General features: G+C 32.7%; 1 protein-coding gene across 1 annotated transcript; it reads right to left on the bottom strand.

Moving 5' to 3' along the window:
• Nucleotides 1-4,779: 4,779 nt before the first annotated feature.
• LOC134719348 (snRNA-activating protein complex subunit 5-like) lies at nucleotides 4,780-12,992 on the bottom strand. The gene is made up of 4 exons (XM_063582358.1): nucleotides 12,836-12,992; nucleotides 9,497-9,715; nucleotides 8,087-8,240; nucleotides 4,780-5,034 (listed from the first exon to the last, which is right to left on the bottom strand). The coding sequence occupies exons 1-4, from the start codon at nucleotides 12,932-12,934 to the stop codon at nucleotides 4,988-4,990; spliced, it is 519 nt and encodes a 172-aa protein (XP_063438428.1). The 5' UTR covers nucleotides 12,935-12,992; the 3' UTR covers nucleotides 4,780-4,987.
• Between the last annotated feature and the right edge of the window lie 4,024 nt (nucleotides 12,993-17,016).

Genomic DNA, 17,016 nt, shown 5'->3' with positions numbered 1-17,016 from the left:
TATTACAATAAAACTGTTCTGACTGGTGAAGTTTGGTTGTCTTTGTACAGACCACCACTTATTACAATAAAACTGTTCTGACTGGTGAAGTTTGGTTGTCCTTGTACAGATCACAACTTATTACAATAAGACTGTTCTGTCTGGTAAAGTTTGGTTGTCTTTGTACAGATCACAACTTATTACAATAAAACTGTTCTGTCTGGTGAAGTTTGGTTGTCCTTGTACATATCACAACTTATTACAATAAGACTGTTCTGTCTGGTAAAGTTTGGTTGTCTTTGTACAGATCACAACTTATTACAATAAGACTGTTCTGTCTGGTAAAGTTTGGTTGTCTTTGTACAGATCACAACTTATTACAATAAGACTGTTCTGTCTGGTGAAGTTTGGTTGTCTTTGTACAGATCACAACTTATTACAATAAGACTGTTCTGTCTGGTAAAGTTTGGTTGTCTTTGTACAGATCACAACTTATTACAATAAGACTGTTCTGTCTGGTGAAGTTTGGTTGTCTTTGTACAGATTACAACTTATTACAATAAAACTGTTCTGTCTGGTAAAGTTTGGTTGTCTTTGTACAGATCACCACTTATTACAATAAGACTGTTCTGTCTGGTGAAGTTTGGTTGTCCTTGTACATATCACAACTTATTACAATAAGACTGTTCTGTCTGGTAAAGTTTGGTTGTCTTTGTACAGATCACAACTTATTACAATAAGACTGTTCTGTCTGGTAAAGTTTGGTTGTCTTTGTACAGATCACCTATTATTACAATAAGACTGTTCTGTCTGGTAAAGTTTGGTTGTCTTTGTACAGATCACAACTTATTACAATAAGACTGTTCTGTCTGGTAAAGTTTGGTTGTCTTTGTACAGATCACAACTTATTACAATACAACTGTTCTGTCTGGTGAAATTTGGTTGTCTTTGTACAGATTACAACTTATTACAATAAAACTGTTCTGTCTGGTGAAGTTTGGTTGTCTTTGTACAGATTACAACTTATTACAATAAAACTGTTCTGTCTGGTGAAGTTTGGTTGTCTTTGTACAGATTACAACTTATTACAATAAAACTGTTCTGTCTGGTGAAGTTTGGTTGTCTTTGTACAGATCACAACTTATTACAATAAAACTGTTCTGTCTGGTAAAGTTTGGTTGTCTTTGTACAGATCACCTATTATTACAATAAAACTGTTCTGTCTGGTAAAGTTTGGTTGTCTTTGTACAGATCACCTATTATTACAATAAAACTGTTCTGACTGGTGAAGTTTGGTTGTCTTTGTACAGATCACCACTTATTACAATAAAACTGTTCTGACTGGTGAAGTTTGGTTGTCTGTACAGATAACAACTTATTACAATAAAACTGTTCTGACTGGTGAAGTTTGGTTGTCTTTGTACAGATCACCTATTATTACAATAAAACTGTTCTGACTGGTGAAGTTTGGTTGTCTTTGTACAGATCAACACTTATTACAATAAAACTGTTCTGTCTGGTGAAGTTTGGATGTCTATGTACAGATCACAACTTATTACAATAAACTGTTCTGTCTGGTAAAGTTTGGTTGTCTTTGTACAGATCACCACTTATTACAATAAAACTGTTCTGTCTGGTAAAGTTTGGTTGTCTTTGTACAGATCACCTATTATTACAATAAGACTGTTCTGTCTGGTAAAGTTTGGTTGTCTTTGTACATATCACCTATTATTACAATAAAACTGTTCTGACTGGTGAAGTTTGGTTGTCTTTGTACAGATCACCACTTATTACAATAAAACTGTTCTGACTGGTGAAGTTTGGTTGTCTTTGTACAGATCACCTATTATTACAATAAAACTGTTCTGACTGGTGAAGTTTGGTTGTCTTTGTACAGATCAACACTTATTACAATAAAACTGTTCTGTCTGGTGAAGTTTGGATGTCTATGTACAGATCACAACTTATTACAATAAACTGTTCTGTCTGGTAAAGTTTGGTTGTCTCTGTACACATCAACACTTATTACAATAAAACTGGTCTGTCTGGTGAAGTTTGGTTGTCATTGTACAGACCACCACTTATTACAATAAAACTGTTCTGTCTGGTGAAGTTTGGTTGTCTTTGTACAGATCACAACTTATTACAATAAGACTGTTCTGTCTGGTAAAGTTTGGTTGTCTTTGTACAGATCACCTATTATTACAATAAGACTGTTCTGTCTGGTGAAGTTTGGTTGTCTTTGTACAGATCACCTATTATTACAATAAGACTGTTCTGTCTGGTAAAGTTTGGTTGTCTTTGTACAGATCACCTATTATTACAATAAGACTGTTCTGTCTGGTGAAGTTTGGTTGTCTTTGTACAGATCACCTATTATTACAATAAGACTGTTCTGTCTGGTAAAGTTTGGTTGTCTTTGTACAGATCACAACTTATTACAATAAAACTGTTCTGTCTGGTGAAGTTTGGTTGTATTTGTACAGATCACCACTTATTACAATAAAACTGTTCTGACTGGTGAAGTTTGGTTGTCTTTGTACAGATCACCACTTATTACAATAAAACTGTTCTGACTGGTGAAGTTTGGTTGTCTTTGTACAGATCACCTATTATTACAATGAAACTGTTCTGACTGGTGAAGTTTGGTTGTCTTTGTACAGATCAACACTTATTACAATAAAACTGTTCTGTCTGGTGAAGTTTGGATGTCTATGTACAGATCACAACTTATTACAATAAACTGTTCTGTCTGGTAAAGTTTGGTTGTCTCTGTACAGATCAACACTTATTACAATAAAACTGGTCTGTCTGGTGAAGTTTGGTTGTCATTGTACAGACCACCACTTATTACAATAAAACTGTTCTGTCTGGTGAAGTTTGGTTGTCTTTGTACAGATCACAACTTATTACAATAAGACTGTTCTGTCTGGTAAAGTTTGGTTGTCTTTGTACAGATCACCTATTATTACAATAAGACTGTTCTGTCTGGTGAAGTTTGGTTGTCTTTGTACAGATCACCTATTATTACAATAAGACTGTTCTGTCTGGTAAAGTTTGGTTGTCTTTGTACAGATCACCTATTATTACAATAAGACTGTTCTGTCTGGTGAAGTTTGGTTGTCTTTGTACAGATCACCTATTATTACAATAAGACTGTTCTGTCTGGTAAAGTTTGGTTGTCTTTGTACAGATCACAACTTATTACAATAAAACTGTTCTGTCTGGGAAAGTTTGGTTGTCTTTGTACAGATCACAACTTATTACAATAAGACTGTTCTGTCTGGGAAAGTTTGGTTGTCTTTGTACAGATCACCACTTATTACAATAAAACTGTTCTGTCTGGTGAAGTTTGGTTGTATTTGTACAGATCACCACTTATTACAATAAAACTGTTCTGTCTGGTGAAGTTTGGTTGTCTTTGTACAGATCACCACTTATTACAATAAAACTGTTCTGTCTGGTGAAGTTTGGTTGTATTTGTACAGATCACCACTTATTACAATAAAACTGTTCTGACTGGTGAAGTTTGGTTGTCTTTGTACAGATCACCACTTATTACAATAAAACTGTTCTGCCTGGTGAAATTTGGTTGTCTTTATACATATTATGGCGACCCATAGTAGGTATTTTCTGTGTTATTTGGTCTCTTATAGATTTTTGGTCTCCTGGGGACAGTTGTCTCATTGGCAATCATACCACATCTTCTTGTTCATATATTGAATACATTAACAGTTTCTATTAACACTTGTCTTTATAATGGATGGATATAGTACAACATGAAAATAACTCATACAAGTGAAGTGAGAGGTTAGCTAGCTATACATATAGAAATGGAGATGTAGTATGATTGCCAATGAGACAACTGTCCCCAGGAGACCAAAATAATAAAACCAAGTTTAATCCACCATTTTCCACATAACATTATGCGAGTTTGAAGTCAGGAATGTGAGTTGTTATCCATTCATTTGATGTGTTTGAGCTTTTGATTACCAACTTTCTGTTTTGAATTTGCCTCTGAGGTCGTTTTTTTGTGATTTTCTTTAAAAACGAACCATGGGAATTCAGCAAAAGATGACGCCTCCACTTACATGAATAATTAAACTGGGCCATAACTGAAGAACAGTAAGAGTGATTTTTTCCCAAATTTGTGTACTTGATCTGAGTTTTGTGGTAGTAAGTACATAGGTGTATAACAAGTGTTAAACATTTAACAGAAACCAAAAAAAAAATAGCAATTTTCCATTTGTAAAGGGGCATAACTCTAGAACAATAAGAGTGACGCCACCAAAATTCAAGCTCTTAACATTTGGCTGAGGCAAACTTATCCAGAACTGAAATTCTGCAATTTTTCATTTGAATATGGGCATAACTCTAGAACAGTAAAAGGGATGCCTCCAAATTTCAAACTTGATCTGAGTTTTTAATTTCATGAGTATAAGACTCATAACATTCAGTTGAAGCATACTTAATAGGAACTAAAACTAAGAAATGAGCATTTTTTCATTGATAAAGGAGCATTTCTCTAGAAAGGTAGAAGTGACGCCACTCACATTCAAACTTGATTTGTGTTATATAGTAATAAATGTTGTGTATCAGTTTCCCCACATTTTGTAGAGGCAAACTAAAGTAGGAGAATAAGAACCAATTTTGGGACAAAAAAGGGAGAAGCAGAAAACATGACTGTTCATAACTGCAATGAATACTTGCTTTATGATTGTTGGAAATGGATGCCAGGCCTTAGTGAAAACTGAATGATTTTGTTTATAACAAAATAAATTAAATAATATTTGATATAAATCATTTATTGTTAATTATTTCTCTGAATTGTTTCCCTTTGTATCTTGTGAACACTTTTCACAACTGATATATTCAGCTGTCCATTACATTCCATTGGACAATGCTAGTGACAATATCAGTATCAAAGATTTGAATCTCTTTCTTGGTGCCATGGTAACAGTCCATATCACAGAGTTATTCCCCTTGTCAATCAGAGTTATTTCCCCTTTCAGTCATCCTCATCTTCCTCCTCCTCTTGTGCCTCTCTACCAGAGCCTACAAAATAACAATACATTAAAAATACTAATAAAGATAAAAAAGTATGAATTATTATAAATAGAGGGTGGTAAAGGGTTATTTTCCTGCAACGTGTTTTGCCCTTTTTATTTCATGTGCAGCCGTGAAAAAGCTTCGTTATTCATGGTGTTGCGTAAAATCGGTAAAAAGATCAACGTGCAAGAAATTTTAATTGTTAGTTCATCGGGAAATGGCAATTTTATTTTGTGTTCTTCCGTGCAGATACCCCCCTTTACGCCCCTCTTAATACATTGCAATAAATAGTACAAATATCAGCCTCATTGTTACACAGTTCATGTGATATTTATCTTTCTATAAAAAGAGTTTTGCCTATATTATCAACAGTATGCATTCTAAAATCGCTGACATAAGTTAATGACATTGGAGAGTATTGCCTATATTATCAACAGTATGAATTCTAAAATCCCTGACATAAGTTAATGATATTGGAGAGTATTGCCTATATTATCAACAGTATGAATTCTAAAATCCCTGACATAAGTCAATGATATTGGAGAGTATTGCCTATATTATCAACAGTATGAATTCTAAAATCCCTGACATAAGTCAATGATATTGGAGAGTATTGCCTATATTGTCAACAGTATGAATTCTAAAATCCCTGACATAAGTTAATGACATTGGAGAGTATTGCCTATATTGTCAACAGTATGAATTCTAAAATCCCTGACATAAGTCAATGATATTGGAGAGTATTGCCTATATTGTCAACAGTATGAATTCTAAAATCCCTGGCATAAGTCAATGACATTGGAGAGTATTGCCTATATTATCAACAGTATGAATTCTAAAATCCCTGACATAAGTCAATGACATTGGAGAGTATTGCCTATATTGTCAACAGTATGAATTCTAAAATCCCTGACATAAGTCAATGATATTGGAGAGTATTGCCTATATTGTCAACAGTATGAATTCTAAAATCGCTGACATAAGTCAATGATATTGGAGAGTATTGCCTATATTGTCAACAGTATGAATTCTAAAATCCCTGACATAAGTCAATGATATTGGAGAGTATTGCCTATATTATCAACAGTATGAATTCTAAAATCCCTGACATAAGTTAATGACATTGGAGAGTATTGCCTATATTGTCAACAGTATGAATTCTAAAATCCCTGACATAAGTTAATGATATTGGAGAGTATTGCCTATATTGTCAACAGTATGAATTCTAAAATCCCTGGCATAAGTCAATGACATTGGAGAGTATTGCCTATATTGTCAACAGTATGAATTCTAAAATCCCTGACATAAGTTAATGATATTGGAGAGTATTGCCTATATTGTCAACAGTATGAATTCTAAAATCGCTGACATAAGTCAATGATATTGGAGAGTATTGCCTATATTATCAACAGTATGAATTCTAAAATCGCTGACATAAGTCAATGACATTGGAGAGTATTGCCTATATTATCAACAGTATGAATTCTAAAATCCCTGACATAAGTTAATGATATTGGAGAGTATTGCCTATATTATCAACAGTATGAATTCTAAAATCCCTGACATAAGTCAATGATATTGGAGAGTATTGCCTATATTGTCAACAGTATGAATTCTAAAATCCCTGACATAAGTCAATGATATTGGAGAGTATTGCCTATATTGTCAACAGTATGAATTCTAAAATCCCTGACATAAGTTAATGACATTGGAGAGTATTGCCTATATTGTCAACAGTATGAATTCTAAAATCCCTGACATAAGTCAATGATATTGGAGAGTATTGCCTATATTGTCAACAGTATGAATTCTAAAATCCCTGGCATAAGTCAATGACATTGGAGAGTATTGCCTATATTGTCAACAGTATGAATTCTAAAATCGCTGACATAAGTCAATGATATTGGAGAGTATTGCCTATATTGTCAACAGTATGAATTCTAAAATCCCTGACATAAGTCAATGACATTGGAGAGTATTGCCTATATTGTCAACAGTATGAATTCTAAAATCCCTGACATAAGTCAATGATATTGGAGAGTATTGCCTATATTATCAACAGTATGAATTCTAAAATCCCTGGCATAAGTCAATGATATTGGAGAGTATTGCCTATATTGTCAACAGTATGAATTCTAAAATCCCTGGCATAAGTCAATGATATTGGAGAGTATTGCCTATATTGTCAACAGTATGAATTCTAAAATCCCTGGCATAAGTCAATGATATTGGAGAGTATTGCCTATATTGTCAACAGTATGAATTCTAAAATCCCTGGCATAAGTCAATGATATTGGAGAGTATTGCCTATATTGTCAACAGTATGAATTCTAAAATCCCTGACATAAGTCAATGATATTGGAGAGTATTGCCTATATTATCAACAGTATGCATTCTAAAATCCCTGACATAAGTCAATGATATTGGAGAGTATTGCCTATATTATCAACAGTATGCATTCTAAAATCCCTGACATAAGTCAATGATATTGAGCTCCATGTTATATGAATGAAAGCTTGTTGTTGTATGTTAGCATCTGTTTTGTACCAGGGGTTATCAAATGTGTGATCATGTTTTGTTTTTATCAATCTGACAAATATTAATAACTTTTTAATGAGAATTCCTTTCATATCTAACCGACAGTTTTCACAATGTGATAGCATTGACAAAAAAAAAATATGAACAACTTCTCCATTTTGCAATGTACATTTGAAAAATATCTGTTTTTAAATAACCTTGCAAGAAATTATTATTCATTGATGTCAGATTACAATGTCTTGATAGTTTCAACCCTTGTACAGCCTTTGTTAGTCTTTTATAATTTTTAATTTTAGTTCCTTGTGTATAATTTGGAGTTTAGTATGACATCCATTATCACTGTACTAGTATACACATTTGCATAGGGGCCAGCTGAGGGACACTTCCAGGTGCAGGAGTTTATTGCTGCATTGAAGACTTGTTGATGGCTATTGGCTGTTGTCTGCTCTATGGTCGGGTTATTGTCTCTTTGACACATTCCCCATTTCCATTCTCAATTCTATATCAAACTATAAAATACCTTGCTGATGACTTGAAACAGCTAAATCTAATTGGACCACATGATCTGGTGCATCTATCACATGACTATTGGTACTGGTCACATGGTTAGAAACTTCCATCACATGGTCTTCTGGTAAAATCATGTGACCTTCATTAATCGCAATTACTTGGTCCTAAAAAGAAAACAAGACAAAATGGTTTTAATGTTAACCAGCTGACTATAAGGCTATTGATCATGTTAGTACACTGTAAATATACTGAGATACTATTGAGATTTCAGGTTGATTTATCAGTGATTATGGAGATCAATCAGTGATTATGGAGATTAATCAGTGATTACAGAGATTAATCAGTGATTATGGGGATTAATCAGTGATTATGGAGTTTAATCAGTGATTTAGGAGATTAATCAGTGATTATGGAGATTAATCAGTGATTGTGGAGATTAATCAGTGATTATGGAGATTAATCAGTGATTAATCAGTGATTAATCAGTGATTTAGGAGATTAATCAGTGATTATGGAGATTAATCAGTGATTATGGAGTTTAATTTCTGATTCAGGTGAAATAATGAATAGGATTAATCTCATAAATCACTGATCAATCTCTTTGATGACAGATTAATCTCATTTATCAATCAAAGTATTGATAATCATTCATTCTCATTCAAGGCCAAAAGCTTTGAGATGTGATGTACTGTCAACGTCTTTTGTTCCGCCTAACAGAAGTTCCAATGGAAACTTTGTTATAAACATTGTCATAATATTTATTATACATGTAGAAGAAAATAACTTTAATACTCATATTTGAAAGATCATATAATATTTTTATTATTTTTTTCAAATAATGATTTTCTGAGGCTTCTTTTATGACATCATAGTGATCTAATTCACCCGAAACTATCAGCGTAAAATCATAAACTAAACCCTTTTCTGTTTACAGTATTCTTTGTTTGCCCTTCATCATGACTTATATCTGCTTTTGGTGGATAGTTTTCTCTTTGGTAATCATACTTCATCTCCTTATTCTCAATTGCTTATATTGTCAAATATATAATAATGTTGGTTACTACCAGAATGTGAGTCAAACCAATTTTGGGTCATAATTCATAAAGATTCTAAACCTGAGTCAAGTGCAGGAGGTCATAGGTTCCATCACTTTTTATTTTGTCAAGTTTCTGTTTTTAGTCCCCCATAAAAATTCCTCATCATGCTTGTTGTACAAAGCAGGGTTCATATTTATACCATATAAACCTGTTTTCCTCTTAAAAATGGATCTAAATTTACCTTGCCTCTTGACTGACCAATCATCATTATGTTGAAAGTGGATTTCAATTAAATATAAGTGAATTTGCTAGCTAAAGTTTTATATTCCAGCAACACTTTTGGTCATTGAAATTTTGTGGGACCATTGACCAAAAGGACCTACCCCTGATTGAATGGATACTATTTGTGGAAGTTCCTGGTCATGCTGCTCACTGGGTTGATGAACTTCATTTGTTGCTGAAAAGTCAACCATTTCCTCTGCCAAAAACATTTCCTGTTCTGTTCTTGACCCGTTCTGATCATGCCTAGAACTAATGGTAAGTTGTGAATTAGCTGAAGTTGTCTGAAGTCTCCTTTTGCTTAGTAAAGCCAATTCTTCTACCTAAAAAAAATATGAGAAAAGATATATTAATATTACTAATTAACTTATTTTATTCAGTATAAAATCCAGTACAAAAGGATTATCGCTGAAACACATGAACACATATAAAAACATATACAAATTTTACAAATTAAAACAACAATAAAAGATAACAGCCAACAATTGTGACACTTATAACAATCAATAGACAAATCTCAAACTTCAATATCATACAATTATTCCCACTGATAAATGTCTGATCAAAATACATTTGTCTTTAAGAAATCTATAATCATAATAAATAGTTTATAATATATCTTGTACTGTGTTACAACACTAGATTAAAACTAACGAGGAAAGGTAACACCCTACCACAGAGAGATCTATTTATTAAGAGCGTAGGTGGTCGAGTAGTCTGGCATGTCAGTCACAGTGTAATGCTATTTGGTACCACAATATCTCAATAGCATGAGTTTGAATCTTGGTGAGGAAAGAACAAAAAATTTGCGTAAGCAAATTAACAGATCTAACATTGTTAGGCTGATGTTTAGACAGATTATATATATATGTTTTGTCATGTGTTCTATTGTTTGTAGGTTTTTCTTTTTCAATTTTAGCAACATGTGCATTGGTGTTGTCAGTTTTATATGTGACTTTGTCCCTCTGGTATCTTTTGCCCCTCTCTTAGTCTTAACTTTAATAAATAGCTTCTTCTTCTTTCAGTAACTTCCTCCTGTGGTTAGGAGCACATCAATTGCTTGATTATTCACAACGGGCTTATATAACACGGTTAGAAAAAGCTAAAATTACTTTGTTATTTTACAGTATAAAACGCAATTGCATATTTTGAAAGACGATGGGCTTACATAACACAGACGATATTATAAGTTATCTACTTTCATATCTGTAGATATGGACAACACCCTTAAGTACCCCAGTACACCATGAGCCAAAAGGTGTGCAGGGTACTGAAGGGTGTTAAAATATCCATATCTACGGATATGAATGTAGATAACAAATTTATCCCCAATCTTAGCCCAAATCAGGCAAGTTTTATGGAAATTTGGATACAAAGTGTAACGTGAAAACAGTGTTTTTTCATTATCTAAAAAATTTTATTGAAATTTGGAAATTTTACATATTTTTTACGGGGTGTATACATGGTATAGGATACTAGCTTTGGTAGTACACTACAGGTAGTCAAAGATAAGAATATTTAATACAGAGACAGAGAAACTTGAACTCGTTAAGATTTTGACAGAAAATCAATAATCAGGGAGGGGGAGCTGGAAAAATAGGAAAATTTAAAAAGAAAAATATATTTGTGTTTCTTAGCGAAAAAAATTATATAGTGGGCTTTTAGTGGCGAAAAATATATTGTTTTGGCGAAAGAGGTGGCGAAAAAAATAATTGACCCAGGGGAAACCCTGATAGTGTGACCTCAACATGGGTCATTTGCATCTACAGTAGTCCCATTCCTTGAAAATGTGGCAGTCAAGTGATGCATTCAATGAAATGAGTGTAAATGATCGACATCATTGGACAAAATCGTAATGAATTAAATATTTGATTACAAACATCATGGATAATCTACAGAATTCAATATTTTACAAGAAGCAATCCTGGAACTAAGGAAAACTTATGTGAAGTTGCCAATGATAATGGTTAGCAACGTCTTATGATAAGGGTTAGCAACACTCAGATGCTATGCCTATGGGTTTTGTAACTTTGTGCGTTAACCAATCAAAATCCTAGAGTTTTTTATTCTCTTTTCATAATTTTAAATTCAAAATAATCTACAGATATACCTAAAAATATATAGCTTATAGATATTTATTTTTTATTACTTCAACTTCTCATCACATTATATATCTTTTCATAACCTGTGCATTTGTTATATTAGATATTATGTTTGATTATCTTAATCATGTTAATGGTAAACTTCATTTTTTGGTATTACTGATATGGTATATAATATTTTCAAATATGGAAAATTGTATGTATAATACTTACAAAAGCTAACAGTTGTATATGTTATTTACTAATGTTAATTTGGCAGGGATAAGGTATCGGTACTTGATGTTTTAAAACTAATAAATGTACACATGGTACAGATTTCAATAAAATATGATAAATTAAAAAAATCCTAGAGTTACAAAAATGTATACTTAGGGAGGGTAGGAGGGGTCCAAAAGGGGAGCTAAAATCCTGAAAATCTCTGGCTTAAAAAACACCAAATCTGATCCAGATCCCGAAATTTCGAAAATAGAATTCCTGGATCCCGAAAGGGTCAATCCCGAAATCCCAAGCTTAAAAATACTCAATCCCAGAGTCCCGATAAAGGTCCTATCCCCCTCTATACTAAGCCGGGGATAATAGAGGGGGGATAGGAGGGGCCCTGATCCCGAAATACCGGGCTTAAAAACATGAAATCCCAAAATCCCGGACTTCAAAATACAAAATCCTGAGGTCCCGAAACTCTAATAAAGAATTCCTGGACCCTGAAATGGTTAATCCCGAAATCCCAAGCTTAAAAACACTCGATTCCGGAGTCCCGATAAAGGTCCTATCCCCCTCATAATACACCTTATCACTATATGTCTGCCATTACAGGATATCACACAGGTTCCCGTAAAATTTTGATGTCATAATGCAAAATATTTGACGCCACAATGGAAAAATGATTGTTGTATGCGTCAAAAGTTCCAGCGGTCGGTTCAGCTGGGATAAGCGATAAGGTGTATAAAAGCATAGCTTATCTTGAATTTATAAATTATGTTCATATAGAAGAATAGGTGAAGGATAATATATAGGGTGGTATCACGATACAAATGCTTGCAAAATGTGTAGCCGAATCATCTATGACCGAAACGACCAATGAGCAGAACTGATTGTACGCCCGAAACGTCCCCAAACACAAACCTCAAACCACCGATCAAACCCTATCTTAATAAGATAAGATAAGATAAGAAATTTTATTTTAAGTCGGGTTACATAAAATACTAAAATAAGCTCTGTAGAGCTTTTTGCCGACATGTAGAGCTTTACATTCTACTCTTTAAAAGTGTAAACATACTTTTAAGCGATTTAGTTGGTCAGTCAATAGCGAGGCTAGCGATATAAGTAAAAGTGTAAACATACTTTTAAGCGATTAAGTTGGTCAGTCAATAGCGAGGCTAGCGATATAAGTGTTCTTTCTTCATCTTTTAAACGTTTCAGTTCTCTTAACTCTGATGACATTCTTATGTTATGGTTTGTGAATTAGTGTTGTAAAGGGACATAATCTACTTGGAAATTATCCATTTCGCCCCATTTAAAAAAATCGATCCTGACAAACTCGCCCTTTATCTTACAACTCGCCACATTTTAAAGAATTAGATCCCGCTTCATTTAGGACGGGTTATCCGGTAGGCTTACTTGGAAAAACATTTGATATAAAGAAATGGGATTCAATTTGAAAAGTAGACAACTTCTACTTGTCCAAACATTTCAAGTTAAACACAAGAAAAAAAGCCAATTGATAACATGAATAAAAAGGGAAGATTAATATTTGATTATGAAGCAAGTTTGAAAATGTTAATATTAATTAAATTCTTCATTCCTTTAAATTATAAAATTGTGACATATATATTGTTTAATAATTATCATTTTATTGGAATTTTAAAAAAGACAGTGGCTATTCTGCCACCCCAATAGCTAGTACTTCGGTACTAATTGCACGAACATACGGATTTTTTTTAATTAAAATTTTGCTGCTACAAAATCATGAAAATGTCGAAATTACTTTAAATCAAGGATTGTCAACAATTATTTAAGAAAAATATAAAATAATTGTAAATTTGCATTAAATATTTATTAGTTTTTCCTGTCAGCTAATTAATAATAAGAGTCATCCAGACAATTGCTGTTTAGTCTTGTCTTGTCCCCTGTTGAGTACTTCAAGACAATTGTTAACCAAAAAGTGCTATTTTATTATACAATGTGTTGTTTTATGTCACGAACCATTCATAATCACTGGTTAAATACCGCAAATAGTCACATTTATCATTCAAAACTGATTAAGACGGCAGTGCTGACGGTATCTGGAGAAGAAGAAAAAAAACAAGAGGCCCTAAAGAGCCTATATCGCTCACCTGTTATATTTTTGCTTAAATCTTTCATCCAAGGTTATTTTTGCTTTTCAATATGTGATTTAGGAATTAGTACACATTTTTATGTACATTGAAAGCTATATTTTCACATGCAGAATGTTGTAACAAACTTAATGGCAATATGACAGAGTGGTTTAGCGTTAATTCAGGTTTAAAACACGGATGTGTATTATCGCCTGTTATGTTCAATATTTTTATTAATAGTTTAATTGATGTATAAAAAAGCACTAGGCATTGGTGTAGACATTGATGGTGAAAAAAAATGGTATACTATTATATGATGATGACAGTGTATTTATTTGCTGAAAATGAAAATAATTTACAAACTTTTAGATGTATTTAGTAATTTGTGTGTTACCAACTGTATGAATATGAACTTAGATAAAACTAAAGTTGTTCATTTTATGAACCCTTCGGTTCAAAAACATCTAAATCCTTTTTTTTTTGTTAAATAATAATACAGTACAAATAGTATCTTGATACCAATATCTTGGTCTACTGCTGACAGAATATCTCGATTATAATGAAATGGCTAAAGCTGTAGCAAGGTCTGCAAGTCGAGCTCTAAGTTTATTAATAGTAAGATGTAAAGCACATTGTGGTCTACAGCTTAGTACCTTTACAACATTATTTGATACTCTGGTCTGGTCAGTAATAAGCTACGGTGCATCCATTTGGGGTACTCGTTCTTTTTCTTGTATCAACGCTGTCCAGAACAGAGCTAGCAGGTTTTTTTTATGGGTGTGGGCAAGTATACGCCAAATGATGCATAAAACGGGGACATGGACAGGAGACCACCTAGTGTAAAGCAATGGGCATGTGTCTTCAGGCACTGGGCAAGATGGAGTGTCATGACCAATGACAGAATAAATTATAAAGTGTTCAAATGGTCGCATAAAAATGCTGTATATATAATGATGGAAAATTGTATGCTGGAAAATGAAAATAAAATAAAGTAAAGTTAAACAAATAAACTGATAAATAAATAAAATTGAATTAATTGCATTGCTAAAGCTTAAAGACAAAGAAGGTGACGTAAGATTATATTAGTCTCGTCTTTTTGTAAATAATATAGTTAATCTCATTTCTAGAGTTCTTTTGATCATAGCTATTTTATATGACGTTGAGAAATAAATTAAATAAACTGTCATCCTTTAAAAGTAAAAAAATGTTTGTAATTTCCTGTAGGAAAATAACCCTTAACATGCTTAAGTACTTCTATGGGCCACTTAATAATTCTATAAACTACGTACAGATTTTGATAATCCTTTAATTGCTTTTACGTAACTAGATAAAATATATGTCAAACATATGAATTAATAACATAAAAAGAGAATAGTGGACCAATAAAAAGTAACTTTACATAATTCAAAATTGACGCTTAAATTTAATTTCATAGGTGAATAAAATAATTGCAATCCAGCACGTGATGTTGGAGTAAAAAGGGAAGACTGCAACTTCCCAACATCACATATCACACTTCAATGTAGGCTGTTTGGAATAAATAATTGAAACATCATTGTATTTTATTCACCAGCACCAGGCCTCGGAAGGAGAACTTAATTTCATAGGTGAATAAAATAATTGCAATCCAGCACGTGATGTTGGAGTAAAAAGGGAAGACTGCAACTTCCCAACATCACATATCACACTTCAATGTAGGCTGTTTGGAATAAATAATTGAAACATCATTGTATTTTATTCACCAGCACCAGGCCTCGGAAGGAGAACGTACGTGTCCGAGATGAGGGACAAGCCAGAAAAAGGGTATAACCTAGACCAGAGTGAGCTAGCATTCCCCAGATCACAGAGCGTAGATATTGTCCGAGGCCTCATTTAGATTCCTAATCCCAGAATACAATATAAGCGAAAATAGTCCCCAGTGAAAGATGTCAGTCCCCCGATATTCAAGTGTTACTAACGGTTTGGAGGGAAAGGTGAGACAACCTGACGGAACAGCGATCCCCCCCCTTTTCCTGCATTACAGATCTTTTCCCGCATTACAGAAGCAATGAGAAAAACTGGTGTTATAGAGTCATAAAAAACTTAAAGATTGTAAAGGAATATTATTGTAGATTGGCAAACAAATGAATTGTCACAGAGTAATGGTAACAAGCTTCGTACTTATGAAATATATAAATCTCAATATTATACAGAGTTATATTTAAAACAAAATATGTCTAATAAATTTAGAAGTGCTTATGCAAAATTTAGATGTGTTGTTGCACCACTTTATAGAATAGAAACAGGTCGTTATGAGAATAAACCAATAAATGAAAGATGTTGTTTTATGTGTAAAAATGAAATTGAAGACGAAAAACATGTATTTACTTTATGTCCTTTATATGCAGACCTTCGACATATATTATTGTATAGTGAAGCAGTAAAACATAACGATACATTTTTTTAACTTGTCTATTGACGAAAAGTTTATAGTTTTATTCGGAAACGAAAAACTTTGTCAGGTAGTTGCTAAAACCTGCTATAATATTTTATTTAGAAGAACAAATTTTTTATTTGTATATAGCTGATGATATATTTTAAATCTTAGATATGTGTAGTTTTAAAATTTTATAAGTTTTGTATATATAATTAATCCTTTAATATTAGTCTCTCATAATTCTTAATAAAATGGCAATTGTATATGTTTTAGTATCTAAGCTAATGTTATTTTACTGTTAGTTTTAATATACAATATGTTTTATTTATGTTATCCAATATTTCATGTTATACGCAATGTTTTATACGTTTATTGGAATGTATAATGTTATACAAGTGGTGAGACTTTAATAAAATATTGAATCTTGAATCTATATTAATGAGTGGCTAAAAAATGCCATTTAAATGTTCATAGTATCTGTCATATTTTTTTCAAAAGCAAATAAATTCATTTTACCCATATATTCCATTTAAGACATAAAATGCAAAATGTGTAATAACCAAAAACTGCAAAATTTCCTTATACTAACAATTTTATGGAAGCAAATCAACAATGGGTTGTTTGATTCGTCTAAATATTTCAGGGCTGGTAGATCTTGACCAATTTAACAAATGTTCCCCTTGTCAGATTTGCTCTTAAAGATTTAGTTTTTGAGATTTGAGCCAAAATCTGCATTTGACACATTTGCTCTATGTTTTAGCTATGGCGGCCATGCTTGTCGATGGATCAAA

Source organism: Mytilus trossulus, chromosome 5 (assembly GCF_036588685.1).
Source record: "Mytilus trossulus isolate FHL-02 chromosome 5, PNRI_Mtr1.1.1.hap1, whole genome shotgun sequence".
NCBI lineage: Eukaryota > Metazoa > Mollusca > Bivalvia > Mytilida > Mytilidae > Mytilus > Mytilus trossulus.
The sequence above is the reverse complement of the archived record's forward strand: the minus strand, read 5'-3'. Positions and strand labels throughout refer to the sequence as shown.

What these genes read in the sequence shown, in the direction of transcription:
- LOC134719348 (XM_063582358.1), bottom strand. Translation starts at nt 12,934, where the DNA reads ATGTCATCAGAGTTAAGAGAACTGAAACGTTTAAAAGATGAAGAAAGA. An exon ending in TAGTATCCATTCAATCAGGG is followed by an intron (nt 8,241 to 9,496) that starts GTAGGTCCTTTT and finishes TTTTCTTTTTAG; the next exon opens with GACCAAGTAATTGCGATTAA. An exon ending in TGTTTCAAGTCATCAGCAAG is followed by an intron (nt 5,035 to 8,086) that starts GTATTTTATAGT and finishes GTTATTTTGTAG; the next exon opens with GCTCTGGTAGAGAGGCACAA.